This window comes from Pongo pygmaeus, chromosome 6, assembly GCF_028885625.2.
Source record: "Pongo pygmaeus isolate AG05252 chromosome 6, NHGRI_mPonPyg2-v2.0_pri, whole genome shotgun sequence".
Classification (NCBI taxonomy): domain Eukaryota; kingdom Metazoa; phylum Chordata; class Mammalia; order Primates; family Hominidae; genus Pongo; species Pongo pygmaeus.
In genome coordinates this window covers 78,919,820-78,934,776 of record NC_072379.2, presented here as the reverse complement: position 1 = coordinate 78,934,776, position 14,957 = coordinate 78,919,820, and the positions used below count along the sequence as shown (strand labels likewise).

The 14,957-nt window shown below is 38.0% G+C and overlaps 1 protein-coding gene across 4 annotated transcripts in view; it reads left to right on the top strand.

Moving 5' to 3' along the window:
* GLCCI1 (glucocorticoid induced 1) overlaps positions 1–14,957 on the top strand; it is a 119,897-nt gene that overhangs the window by 88,352 nt on the left and 16,588 nt on the right. For 3 of the 4 annotated variants that reach the window (XM_054496637.2, XM_054496635.2, XM_054496634.2), the window contains exons 5-6: positions 2,502–2,654; positions 13,357–13,567. In XM_054496637.2, coding sequence (XP_054352612.1) covers positions 2,502–2,654; positions 13,357–13,567 — 364 coding nt within the window. The remainder of the gene's footprint in view (positions 1–2,501; positions 2,655–13,356; positions 13,568–14,957) is intronic. The other variant, XM_054496636.2, reaches the window with a different exon arrangement.

Here is a 14,957-nt window from a genome sequence, read left to right as displayed (position 1 = left end):
CAAACTATATACTTAAAATGGGAGAATTGTATTGTATGCCGATTATACCTCATTAAAGCTGTAAAACAAACTAGCAAGTCTGAGACATTTGAAGTGAAAATTCTTATATGCCTTCCTTTTTCTTCTTAATCTGATACAATTAACATATTGTTTGTTTCAAGCAGTTTTTCTCTAGGAGTCCAGTGCGCTTACACTAGATCACTTGACTCATTGACTCAACAAAGAATGCTTACACAATTGTTCAAATTTACATTGAATTTTTACCATGTGGTTATTCTTAAAAATTATTATCCTTTGCTATACATACTGGAATATTTGTAGGTGGAATATGAAGTCTAGAATGTACTTTAAAATATTCCAAAAACCAAAAAAGAGTGTTCACATGAAACAAGTTGGTAAATGTTGATAATTTTTTAAGCTGGATTATGTGTACCTGAGGGTTTATTGTGTTACTCTGTTGAATTATGTTTGTGATTGGAATTTTCCATAATGAAAAGGGGAAGACTGAAACTAGATGACTAGATAAGGTATAAACATACCCAAATTCAGTTTCCTCTTATACTAGTAATAACATGTTTCAAAATATGATGAAAAATATAAAATGCCTGGAATCAAACTTAAAAGAAATATGTAAACTGTACATCTTTGAGAACATGAAATATAAGACACATAAATGGGAAGTCTTAACACATTAATAGATGGGAAGATTCAGTATTTTTCAAATAGCAATTTACCTGAAATTAATATACAAATTGTTTTGCATTCCAGTGCAAATTTAAAAGGAATTGTTTTTATTACTTGAAAAATTGTCTTCAAAGGTCAATGAAAAAGTAGTACCCATTAATAGAAAAGAAAATTTGAAAAGACTTTTCCTACAAGATATGAAAATGTAATATAAAATTATAGCAATTAAGTGGCACTCTGCCTAGGGATTATCAGATAGTAGCTCCAGGAAATCAAATACAGAATCCATAAAGAAATGGTGGGGCAATTGGATTACTGTGTGGGGGAAATAATACTAAGACTTTACACCATACACAAAAATAAATCATGATAGGTGAAGTATTTAAATATGAAAAACTGTAAAAATCCAGAAAGAAAAATATTTGATAAAAGTTTATTACCTATTTGATAAAATACAGTTAATTCTTCAACAACAATGGTGGTTGGAGCATTGACCCTCATGCAGTTGAAAATTTGTTTATAACTTTTGGATTCCGAAAAACTTAACCTACTAACAGTGTACTGTTGCACAGAAGCCTTGCCGATAACATAAAATAGTCGCTTAACATATTTTGTATGTTTCATGTATTATATACTATATTCTTTAATAAAGTAAGCTAGAGAAAAGAAATGGTCATTAGTAAAAGCATAAGGAAGAAAAAATATGTTGTGTTCATTAAGTGGAAGTGAATCATCATAAAGGTCTTCCTCCCCATTGTCTTCACTTTGAGTAGGCTGAGGAGGAGAAAAAAGAGGAGAGGTTGGTTTTGCTGTCTCAGGGTGGCAGAGGTGGAAGAAAATCTGTATGTAAGTCGACCCACACAGGTCAAACCCATGTTGTTCAAGGGTCAATAGTATTTGAAAAAATACTGATAGTAATATGTGAAAAAGAGTTAAAACCTCAATATGATAAAAGCTCATGCATCAATAAGAGACAAAAGACACTGATGAGCAGCAACTCACAGTTGGCAAGAATACACCATTGTATAAGAAATATTATTAGTGTGCTAACCAATGATTAGCAGTCTACCTTATCACAGATCATGTATGTCAACTGGATTCAGTGTAAGATAGAGGTCATTTGTTTTAATTTTTACCTTATTAATCTTTATTTTTCTTATTTCTTTCTTGTTGTGTAAATCCATAAGCATCAAAAGGCTTGTCTTACACTTTTTACTTAACAACTATTAGCGGTAGTTAATTTTTGAGAACTCCTGCCAAGGACTTTTGAAAACAAGCTTTAAATTGTTAAGTGAGTTGTTGAACTTAGCATAATACTGTTGCCACATTAGTTAATAATCCAACAGATTTTCTTAAATAGTTGACAAGATGGAAATGCCAAATACTAGAAGGTAATTGTCACTATACAGAAAACAAACATCTTGTAAACATACTCATACAGAGCTATATAGTGGACTTACATGATATATTTAAGTTACATGACTTCAAATATGCTGTTCCCGTGAAATAGAAAAAGGAAAACAATGTAAATAATGCAGAAGATTCTGCCATTCTACTGAACAAGTATATACATTATACAGGTATACCTTTATACTTACATAAAGGGATTTGAAAGGATTATTTTGACTATGTAATTTTCATTTTACTTTCTTACTTCAGAACCTAAATTTCTGTATGTGCACCTGAATTTTTATTGTATTTGAAAGGTCAGAAATAACTCCGTTCATTGAGTTTCAATTTTAATATTTACCATACTCTTTAGTTCTTGACTGCTTTGACCACAAATAATTTGATACCACCTTTATCTTATCTCATAGGCTACTGGATCAAGGTCAGTTCCTATGCCACTGTCAAATATATCAGTGCCAAAATCATCTGTTTCACGTGTGCCCTGCAATGTAGAAGGAATAAGTCCTGAATTAGAAAAGGTATTCATTAAAGAAAATAATGGGAAGGAAGAAGTATCCAAGGTAAGGTTACATGGGATATTTGAATCCCTTTTTTCTCTGATATAACGAACTGTCTGAAAAGTACTTTCTTGGTAACAGCTTTGTTAAGATATAATTCACATACCATCCAGTTTACTCATTTAGTGTACAATTCAGTGGTTTTTAACAGATTCAGAGTTATACAACCGTCACCACAATCAATTTTACAGCATTTTCATCACCCCAAAAAGAAACATTTTATCCTTTCACAGTGGTCTCTCATTTCCCTATAATACTCTTGGCCCTAGGCAGCCACTAATCTGTTTATGGATTTTTTGGTGGTTGTTCTAGATGTTTCATATCAATGGAATCATACAACGTGGCCTTCTTAACTGGATTTTTTTTAACTTAGCATAGTGTTTTTAAGGTTCACCCACGTTTAGCCTGTTATCAGTGACTTCCTTTTTATGGCCAAATATTAATCAGTTATATGGATTTTATTTATTTGGTCATCAATTAATGGAAATTTGGATTGTTTTGCTTTTTGGCTATTGTGAATAATGCGTCTATAAACATTTGTATACAAGGTTTTGTGTGAACATACTGTTTGCAGTTCTCTTGAGTATATACCTAGGGTTGGAATTGCTAATATGGTAACTCTATGTTTAACTTTTTGAGGAACTGCCAGACTCTTTTCCAAAGTGTCTACATTATTGTATATTCCTACCAATGTGTAAGAATTCCAATTTCTCTGCATCCTCACCAACACTTGTAATTATCTGTCCTTTTTTAATTATAGCAATCTTAGTGGATGTGAAGTGATAAATCATTGTGGTGTTAATTTGCATTTCCTAATGGCTGAAGATGTTAAGCATCTTTTTATGTGCTAGTGGTCTGTTTGTTTGTTTTTTTTTTTTTTTTTTTTGGAGATGGAGTCTCGCTCTTTCACCCAGGGTGGAGTACAGTGGCGCGATCTCCGCTCACTGCAAGCTCCGCCTTCCGGGTTCACGCCATTCTCCTGCCTCAGCCTCCCGAGTAGCTGGGACTACAGGTGCTCGCCACCACGCCTGGCTAATTTTTTTGTATTTTTAGTAGAGACAGGGTTTCACCGTGTTAGCCAGGATGGTCTGGATCTCCTGACCTCGTGATCCACCCACCTCGGCCTCCCAAAGTGCTGGGATTACAGGCGTGAGCCACTGCACCCAGCCTTTAGTGGTCATTTGTAGTTATCCTCATTGGAGAAATGTTTATTTAGATCTTTTCCCCCCATTTTAAAATTGGCGGTGAAATTGCTAGGTCATAGCATTTGTACATTTAAAAGTCTTGATGAATATTGCCAGAATTACCCTCCCAAAAGGTGCTATTTTACTCTCCTTCAACATTTCATGTTAAGTTTATAATTTTGTATATATTACACCATCAAGGAACTCTTTGGACATCATGGCATCTCTGTTTACCATTGAACTCTTTTTTTTTTTTTTTGAGACAGGGTCTCGTTCTGTTGCCTAGGCTGGAGTGCAGTGGCACCATTTCGGCTCACTGTAACCTCCTCCTCCCAGGTTCAAGTGATTCTCCCGCCTCAGCCTCCTGAGTAGCTGGGATTACAGGCACACACCACCATGCCCAGCTAATTTTTGTATTTTTAGTGGAGACAGGGTTTTACCATGTTGACCAGGCTGGTCTCGAACTCCTCACCTCAAGTGATCCGCCCACCTCGGCCTCCCAACATGCTTGGATTACAGGCATGAGCCACTGTGTCCAGCCCATTAAACTGTTTTCTTTATACATTAAGTAAAGTTTAAGAACAGTCATGTAAAGATGTAAACTTTTGGTCTAATTTTTAGAGAATGAGATAATTCGCATATTTGCTGATTCCTTAAAAACATCCTTAAAAAGCAAAACTATACTAAAATAAAAAACTTGGTAAAGTACTTCTGCTTTTAATAAGCAATACTTCAATTGTAGCCATATCAGAATTATTCTGAGATAACCTACAAACATAATTTTTAGAAGTTTTAGATTTATGATTAAGTGTACCTCAAAGTTTTAATTAAAATATCACCATGAACTGGCCAGTAGCCAAAAAAAGAAAATTGTCTGGTTAACTCTGTCAATATTCCAACATAGTTAACCAGACAACTTGTTCACTTTTTTTGTTTATAAAACAAACTGATAGATAATTAAAAATTATCTTTAGAGTAGAATAGTTATTGTTGTGAAGTTGGTATAGTTTTTGTTTAGCAGCATACTGTAGACAAATGAAGTTTTTAACTTTTAGGTTCAAGGGTACGTGTGCAGGTTTCTTACATAGGTAAATTGTATGTCACTGGAATTTGGTGTACAGATTATTTCACCACCCAGGTAATAAGCATACTACCTGATAAGGTAGTTTTTCAATACTCACCCTACTCCCATCTTCTGCCCTCAAGTAGGCCCTGATATCTGTTGTTCCCTTCTTTGTATCTATATGTACTCAATGTTTAGTTCCCATTTGTAAGTGAGAATATGTATAGTATTTGGTTTTCTGTTCCTGTGTTAGTTTACTTAGGATAATGGCCTTTAGCACCATCCATGTTGCTGCAAAGGACATGGTCTTACTCTTTTTATGGCTGCATAGTATTGCATGGTATATATGTACCACATTTTCTTTATCCAGTCTACCACTGATGGGCATTTAGGTTGATTCTGTATGTTTGTTATTGTAAACAGTGCTGTCATGAACATATGCATGCATGTGTCTTTATGGTAGAGCAATTTATATTTCTTTGGGTATATACTCAATAATGGGATTGCTGAGTTGAATGGTAATTCTGCTTTGAGTTCTTTGAGACATCACCACAGTGCTTTCCACAGTGGCTAAACTTACATTCCCACCAGCAGTGTATAAGCATTCCCTTTTCTCCACAAACTTGCCAACATCTGTTTTTTTGACTTTTTTGTTTTGTTTTTTTGTTAACGGAGTCTCGCTCTTTTGCCCAGGTTGGAGTGCAATGGCGCGATCTTGGCTTAGCCTCCCGGGTCCAAGCGATTCTCCTGCCTCAGCCTCCCGAATGGCTGGGACTGCAGGTGCACGCTGCCATGCCCGACTAATTTTTTGTATTTTTTTTTCTAGTAGAGACAGGGTTTCATCGTGTTGCCCAGACTGGTCTCGAACTCCTAAGCTCAGGCAACCCACCCGCCTCAGCCTCCCAGAGTGCTAGGATTACAGGTGTGAGCCACTGCACCCAGCCTGTTTTTTGACTTTTTAATAGCCATTCTAACTGATGTGAGATGGTATCTCATTGTGGCTTTGACTTGCATGTTTGTAATGTGGAGCATTTTTTCATATGCTTGTTGGCCATGTGTATATCTTTCTTTTGAAAAGTGTCTGTGCGTGTGATTTGCCTACCATTTTTCTTTTTTTTTTTTTTTTTTGAGACAGGGTCTTGCTCCATTGCCCAGGCTGGAGTATAGTGGCACAGTCATGGGTTACTGTGGCCTCAATCCCTCAGGCCCAAATGATCCTTCCACCTCAGCCTCCTGAGTAGCTGGATTACAGGCATGTCCCAGTACAGCCAGCTGATTTTTTAATTTTAGTACAGGCAAGGTCTTGCTAATTTGCCCAGGCTTGCCTCAAACTCCAGAGCTCAAGAATCCTCTTGCCTTGGCCTCCCAAAGTGCTGGGATTATAATTATAGGCATGAGCCATCATACCTGGCCATTTGCCCACTTTTTAAGGGGATTCTTTGGTTTTTGCTTGTTCATTTGTTTTCATTTCTTAGATTCTGGATATTAGACCTTTGTCAGATGCATAGTTTGCAAACATTTTCTCTCATCATGTAGGTTGTCTGTGTACTCTGTTGTTGAAACCTATTGTTGTGCAGAAGCTGTTTAGTTTAATTAGGTCCCATTTGTCAATTTTTGTTTTTGTTGAAGTTGCTTTTGGCATCTTTATTATGAAATCTTTGCCAGGTCCTGTGTCCAGAATGGTAATTCCTGGGTTATATTCTGGTGTTTTTATAGTTTCAGGTTTTATATTTAAGTCTTTGATCCATCTTGAATTGATTTTTGTATATGGTGTGAGGAAGGTATCCAGTTTCAGTCTTCTGCATATGGCTAGCCAATTATCCCAGCGCCATTTATTGAATAGGGAGTCCTTTCCCCATTGCTTATTTTTCTCGACTTTGTCAAAGAACAGATGGTTATAGGTGTCCAGTATTATTTCTGGGCTCTCTCTTCTGTTCCACTATTGGTCTGTATGTCTGCTTTTGTACCAGTACCATGTTTCGGTTAATGTGTCCTTTATAGTATAGTATCAAGTCAGGTCATGTGATGCCTCTAGCTGTGTTCCTCTTGCCTAGGACTACCTTGGCTATTCAAGCTCCTTTTTGGTTCTATATGAATTTTAAAATAGATTTTTCTGATTCTGTGAGGAACATCATTGGAAGTTTGATGGGAATAGCATTGAATCTGGAAATTGCTTTGGACAGTATAGCTTTTTATTTTTATTTGTTTGGAGACAGAGTCTTGCTGCTCTGTCGCCAGGCTGAAGTGCAGTGGCATGATCTCGGCTCACTGCAACCTCCACCTCCCAGGTTCCAATGATTCCCCTGCCACAGCCTCCCGAGCAGCTGACACTACAAGCGTGTGCCACCATGCCCAGCTAATTTTTTGTTTTTTGGTTTTTTTGCATTTTAGTAGAGACAGGGTTTCACCGTGTTGGCCAGGATGGTCTCGATCTCCTGACTGTGTGATCTGCCCACCTCGGCCCCCCCAAAGTGCTGGGATTATGAGCGTGAGCCACCGCGCCTAGCCAGTATGGCCATTTTAACAATATTTATACTTCCTATTCATGAGCATGGAATGTTTTTCTATCTGATACTGTCATTTCTAATTTCATTGAGCAGTGGTTTGTAATTCTCATTCTAGAGATCTTTCCCTTCCCTGGATAGCTGTATTCCTAGGTATTTTATTCTTTTTATGGCTATCGTGAATGAGATTGTGTTCTTTATTTGGCTCTCAGCTTCGATATTGTTAGTATATAGAAATACTACTGATTTTTGTACGTTTTGTTTCTTAAAACTTTGCTGAAGTTGTTTATCAGATCAAGGAGCTTTTGGGCAGAGACTATGGGATTTTCTAGGTATAGAATCATATTGTCTAAAACCAGAGATCGTGTGCCTTTACTCTTCCTATTTGTGGCTGTCTTTTCTTTCTTTCTTTTGCCTCATTGCTTCAGCCAGGACTTCCAGTACTATGTTGAACAGGAGTGGTGAGAGAGGGCATTCTTGTTTCATTACAGTTTTCAAGGGAATGCTTCCAGCTTTTGCCCATTCAGTATGACGTTGGCTGTGGGTTTTTCTTGGATGGCTCTTATTATCTTGAAGTATGTTCCTTCCATGCCTAGTTTGTTGGAGGTTTTTAACATGAAGGGATGTTGGATTTTATTGAAAGCCATTTCTGCATCTATTAAGATAATTATGTGGTTTCCGTTTTTAGTTCTATTTGATGAATCACATTTATTGATACGCATATGTTGAATCAACATTGCATCCCAGCGATAAAGTCTGCTTAGTCGTGGTGGATTCACTTTTTGATCTGCTGCTGGATTTGGTTTGCTAGTATTTTGTTGAGGATTTTTGCATCTATTTTTATCAAGGATATTCACCTGAAGTTTTTGTCGTCATTATCATGTCTCTGCCAAGTTTTAGTATCAGGATGATGTTGTCCTTATAGAATTAGTTAAGGAGAAGTCCCTCCCCCTCAATTTTTTTGAATAGTTTCAGTAGGAATGGTACTAGCTCTTCTTTATACATCTGGTAGAATTTGACTGTGGATCCATGTGGTTCAGGGCTCTTTCTGGTTGGTAGGCTTTTTATTACTGACTCAATTTCAGAACCATTATTGTTCTGTTCAGGGATTCCCTCTTCCTGGTTCAATCTTGGGAGTTTGTATGTTTCCAGGAATTTACCTGTTTTTTTCTATATTTTCTAGCTTGTATGCATAGAGGTGTTCATAGTAGTCTTTGAGGGTTTTTTAAATATTTCTGTGGAGTCAATGGTACTGTCCCCTTTGTCATTTATGATTTTATTTGGATCTTTTTTTCTTTATTAGTCTAGCTAGCAGTCTCTCTCACTTATTCTTTCAAAGAATTAACGCAGGGATTCGTTAATCTTTTTTATGGTTTTTTGCATCTCAGTTTCTTTCAGGTCAGCTCTGATTTTATTTTTGTTATTTCTTGTCTTCTGCTAGCTTTGGAGTTAGTTTGCTCGTTTCTCTAGTTCCTCTAGATGTGATGTTAGTTTGTTATCTGAGATCTGATTTTTATGTGGACCTTTAGAGCTTGTAAATTTCCCTCTTAACACTGCTTTAGCTGTGTCCCATAGAATCTAGTATGTTGCATCTTTGTTCCCATAGTTTCAAAGAATTTCTTGATTTCTGCCTTAATTTCATAGTTTACCCAAATGCCATTCAGGAGCAGGTTGTTTAATTTCCATGTAATTGTATGGTTTTCAGCAATGTTCTTAGTATTGATTTAGATTTTTATTGTACTGTGGTCCAAGAGTGTGGTTGGCATGATTTCAGTTTTTTTGAATTTGTAGAGGATTGTTTTATGTCCATTCGTGTGGTTGTTTTTATAGTATGTGCCATGTGGTAATGAGAAGAATGTATATTGTTTTGGGTTGAAGAGTTCTGTAGATGTCTATTCAGTTCATTTGGTCAAGTGTTGAGTTCAGGTCCTGAACATCTCCGTTAATTTTCTACCTCAGTGATCTGGCTAATACTGGCAGTGGGGTGTTGAAGTCTCCCGCTATTATTTTATGGACATCGAAGTCTCTTTGTAGGTCTCTAAGAACTTGCTTTATGAATCTGGGGGCTCCTGTGTTGGGTGCATATATATTTAGGATAGTTAGGTCTTCCTGTTGAATTGAATCCTTTACCATTATATACTGCCCTTCTTTGTCTTTTTTGATATTTGTTGGTATAAAGTCTGTTTTGTCTGAAATTAGAATAGCAATCTTGCTTTTTTTCAGTTTTCCATTTGGTTGGTAGATTTTTCTCCATCCCTTTATTTTGACCGCATGGGTGTCTTTGCATGTGAGCCTGGTCTCTTAAAGACGCCTACTGTTTAGTCTTGCTTCTTTATGCAGCTTGCCAGTTTGCGCCTTTTAATTAGGACATTCAATCCATTTACATTCAAGGTTAATATTGGTATGTACATGATCCTTCATTGTGTTGTTAGCTGGTTACTATGCAGACTTAATTGTGTAGTTGCTTTATAGTGTCACTGTTCTGTGTACTTAATTATGTTTTTGTAGTGGCTGATAATGTTCTTTCCTTTCCAGATTTAGCACTCCTTTCAGGACCTCTTGTAAGGCAGGTCTGGTAGTAATGAATTCTCTTACCATTTGCTTGTCTGAAAAGGATCTTATTTGTCCTGTGCTTATGTAGCTTAGTTTGACTAGATAGGCACTTCTCGCTTGGAATAGGCTCCCAATCTCTTTTGGCTTGCCAGATTTCTGCTGAAAGGTCTGCTGTTGGCCTCGTGGGGTTCCCTTTGTAGGTGACCTGCCTATTCTCTCCAGCTGCCTTTAACATTTTTTCTTTCATTCCAACCTTGGAGGATCTGATGATTATGTATCTTGGGAATGGTCCTCTTGTGTAGTATTTTGCAGGAGTTCTCTGCATTTCCTGAATTTGAATGTTGGCCTCTTTAGTGAGGGTGGGGAAGTTTTCATGCACGGTATCCTGAAATATGGTTTCTAAGTTGCTTGCTTTCTCCTCATCATTTTTAGGGATGCCAGTGCATCGTGGATTTAGTCTCTTTACATAGTATAATATTTCTCAGAGGCTTTGTTCATTCTTTTTTATTCTTTTTTAAAAAAATTTTGGCTAGGCACGGTGGCTCATGCCTATAATCCTAGCACTTTGGGAGGCCAAGGCAGGTGGATCACCTGAGGTCGGAAGTTCAAGACCAACCTGGCCAACGTGGTGAAACCCCATCTCTACTAAAAATACAAAACATTAGCCAGGCATGGTGGTGGGCACCTGTAATCCCAGCTACTCAGGAGGCTGAGGCAGGAGAATCTCTTGAACCCAGGAGGCGGAGGTTGCAGTGAGCTGAGATTGTGCCATTGTACTCCAGCCTGGCAGCAAGAGCAAAACTCCATCTCAAAAATAAAAAAGAAAAAAAAAATTTCGCCTTAGTTTGGAGAACCAGTCTTCAAGCTCTGAGATTCTTTCCTCAGCTTGGTCTATTCTGCTATTATTATTTGGGATTGCATTATGAAAGTCTCGTAGTGTGTTTTTCAACTCTCTGATCAGTTTGGTTCCTTCTTACAATGGCCATTTCATCAATCAGCTCCTGTATTATTTTATGGTAATCATTAGATTCCTTGGATTGGGTTTTTGCTTTCTTCTGAATCTTGATGACCTTCATTTCTATATTCTGAATTCTGTCTTTCTGTCATTTCACCCATTCCAACCTGTTTAAGAACCTTTGTTGGGTAACTAATGTGGTCAGTGGGAGGAAAGAAGACACTGTGACTTTCTGAGTTGCCAGAGTTCTTGCACTGGTTCTTTCTCACCTATGTGGGCTGATGTTCCTTCAACCATGGTATAATTTGTACAGTCGGTTGACTTTTCTGGATGTTTTTAGAGTCTGAGGCATTGTACAGGTTTTTATTTGTAGCTGAGTTATTGTCCTTAGTTTCACAGGAGGGTTTATTAACTAAGTATTTTCAGTATTGAAGTTTGCACTCTGATTGAAGTTTGATGGCTCTTAAGCGTAACGGCCAGTAGGTAAGCTCTTGCTCAGCCACGTGGCTCTTCTGTATTTCCTCACTATTGCAGCTGTGCTCCCTCTCAGTGCTCTGAAAGTGTGGGCTCCTCTCCTACTCAAGTGCTGGCTACAGATCTCGGCTTGGCACTCCCAGGCTGCAGCCCTGGGGTGAGCTAAGGCTTTATGTTCTCTCCCAGCTTGGAGGCAGCAGGGGAAGGGACCTTGGCAGTGGCTATGGCAGAGGGCCTTTCCCTTGTCTCTGGGGTCCACCCCAGAGAAATAGCAGAACTGCTGCCAGTCGGTGTGATTGGCTTTGAGTAGGACAGCTGTGTTGTGGGCTCAAGCTGGGGGGATCCTGGGGGAGAGAGACTGACCTCTTCTTAGGGCAGTGGCAGCTTGCTGGAGGTGTGGTTAAAGCACTCAGGGTCTTTACTCCTTTCCTAGTATAAGGGTAGCAAGGGCAGTACCACTGCAGTGGCAGTGGCAGTGGCAGTGGCAGAGGGGCTTTCGGTTGCCTCTGGGAGCTCCACTTCAGAAACACAGATCCGCTGCTACTGGGATGTTCAGCCAGGGGGTGGGGCAGCTGTGCTGCTGGCCTGAGCCGGGAGCCCCATCGGGTGAAAGGTGGGGTGCCGAGGTCTCACAGGGAGGACATGGGCTCCTCTCTGTATGGTGAGTATGTCGTGCTAGCAGTGCAAATAAAGCCCTCAGCCTCTCTGTTTCTTCTCCACTCCAAGGGCAGCAGGGGCAGAACTCTAAATGAAGTTTTCATTTGCATAGTTTCAGATTTCAGCCTTCACTTGTTTGGTATAGAAAATATTGATAGATTTTGAATCTCACCTGATTTTACCTTCCTTCATTTCCCCTCTTGACAGTGTTTCTAAAATCTCTGAAATGACAATGATCAGAGTAAGAGCAGTAGACACAATAAATAGTGAAAATAAATTATAAATTTATTATAAATTTATATTGGTTCTTTTCCCTAGCATTGCAGTCCTGTGTGTTTAATAACAACAAATATTTTCAATTATATAACTTAATATAGAGAATTTTACTTGTTAACCTCACTTTGTTAGCACACAAATGAAGAATATGGAGTAAGATCTATTTTTACAGAAGCAGAGTAGTAAAGTAGAAAGAGTCCACTGCAGCAGAATCTGATGCCACTTAATTAGCTGTGTCACTGAACTATAGGTTCCTCATTTGTGAAAACAAAACAATGGATCAGTGAGCTCTGAGGTACCCTCAAGATCAAAATATGTGGCTCTATGATGATGGTTTCCTTTTTTTCTTTCTTTTTGCTGCTGAGAACAAAGTATTCAAACTAAGGAAGATTATGAGTAGTCCTACTTAGTTGGATACCAAGTTAGTAGAATTTGATATCCAAATTCTTCTAATATTAGAATTCTTCTGAGTTACATTAATAAACTCTATTGAGTACTAATAGAATAAACCTCTTTATTAGAAATTTTGGGTAATTTGCAAAGGAAATATAAACTATGGTTCTGTTCATAGCCTCTAAAAATTAAAATAGGAAGGAATGAACAAACAGAAAAATCTGTACCTGTGAATATGAGGAATATGAGATTTCACTTTTTCTTACAAGCAAGTCAAAGTGATTTTTTTTTTTAGCTTTGTTAATTTGTTCACCAAATGTTTACTGAATATCTGCCATGTGCCAGGAATAGTGCCAGGCACAGGACTCCTGCTGTCCTTGAAGAGTTTTGTGGGATGTGCTGACCTACAGGTACATACAGTGAGCTATGGAATTTTTAAGGCAAACAATTTGATTTAAAAGAAATGTTTAGTTCAATAAAGGTAACATATGCAGAAATTAGCTTAAGACACAAGCGGTCTTTAGCCTTTGAAGAATAAATTAGGTCAGTAGTGGTGGAATGTGAAATCAAAGGAAATACTAAGTGCTTTCTATGTAGATGAATATATGCACCAGCATTTGGATGTTTAATGGTATTCCTCTTACAGCCGTTGGACATACCAGATGGTCGAAGAGCTCCACTCCCTGCTCATTACCGGAGCAGTAGTACTCGCAGCATTGACACTCAGACTCCTTCTGTCCAGGAGCGCAGCAGTAGCTGCAGCAGTCATTCACCCTGTGTCTCCCCTTTTTGTCCCCCGGAATCCCAGGATGGTAGCCCTTGCTCAACAGAAGACTTGCTCTATGATCGTGATAAAGGTAAGAATGGAATTGTCCACTTAGAGGGTTTGTTATGGGGCCTTGCTCATTATACCTTGTCTTAGACCATTACATCTTTTTGTTTCTTTTGTTGAATGGTGACATTGTCAAAGATTGGTTAATCTAGGTTTCTTTGTTCATTGGTTTCACATACCCCCTTTTTTGTGACTCTAACAAACATCTTCCATAAATGTGTCAGAGAAGCACAGCGCATGGTTCTAACAGCTAATAAAAGCCATAAAATGGAGTGTGTACAACTTCATATAATGCATAGGTCTTTTCCTTGGTATTGTCCAGAGCGGATGATGGTTATGGTAAAGTTAGCTTTACCATGGTAAAATCAAGCGTAAAGTTAGATTTTATAATCAGATTGATTTGCGAGGAAATAATTTCTAAAAATTCTGTTGGAAAAAGTGAGTGTATTTTTAACCAAGTTTATAAAGCTCAGTGAGTACTTACAGGACATCAGGGATTATATTATAGTATGTAGATAAATTATTAACTGTTGAGAACATCTGGGATTCTTATTTCCTATCAAGCCCAACTATCTCTCCATGTTCTTCTATCCTTGTGTCTACCACCGCTTGTCTACCAACACTCCCTGGGTTCTTTCTGTTTCTAGCCCCCTAAGACCTAGCTACAAGAAGGCCATGTAGACTGCCCAGCTTCTTCCCTCCTAGCTCCTTACAAAGAAACACTGAACTTATGTTTATAACAAATTTACTGCTTGTCACCATAGAGAAATAGGTCAATGGCAACAAAATTGTAAAACTATACAAAGTTAGACGGTTTATGAAATCTTGCAGGAGTTTTATGGTCCTTGCTCTGAACTGACCCCATCCCCTATGATTGATGTATTGTTGTATGTAAAATGCCCAGATCATAAGTGCTCAGCCAGATGAATTTTTACATATGTGTGTGCTCCTGAAACCACTACCTAGATCAAGTATAGATATAGAAGATTTTTATTATCCCACAAGGCTCCCTTGCGCCTCTTCCCAAATAGTATCCTTCCTCTCTCCACTTGAAAGTAACCACTTTGCTGACTTCCATCACTATAATTTAGTTTCCCATGTTACTAGACTTCATAGAAATTGAATAATGTGATGTATATTCTTTGTGTCTGACTTCTTTTACTTATCATTATACCTAACTCTTCTAAGATGTTAAGTGGAAGCTACTTTGGACTTTGTCCTCTGCTTTTATATGTGGGTAGATCTTAACAGTTCTCCCCTCCCTTTCTTGTTGACTCTTTCGTTATCAAAGGCCTTGTGGACCCCTTTCCTTCATTAAGGATATATTGAATATAGTACCAGGTGTCTCTTGGCTTCATGTGGGAAGTCTCCATTTCTTAAGATGTCAGACTAGGAAATTTTCATTTCACTGAAGC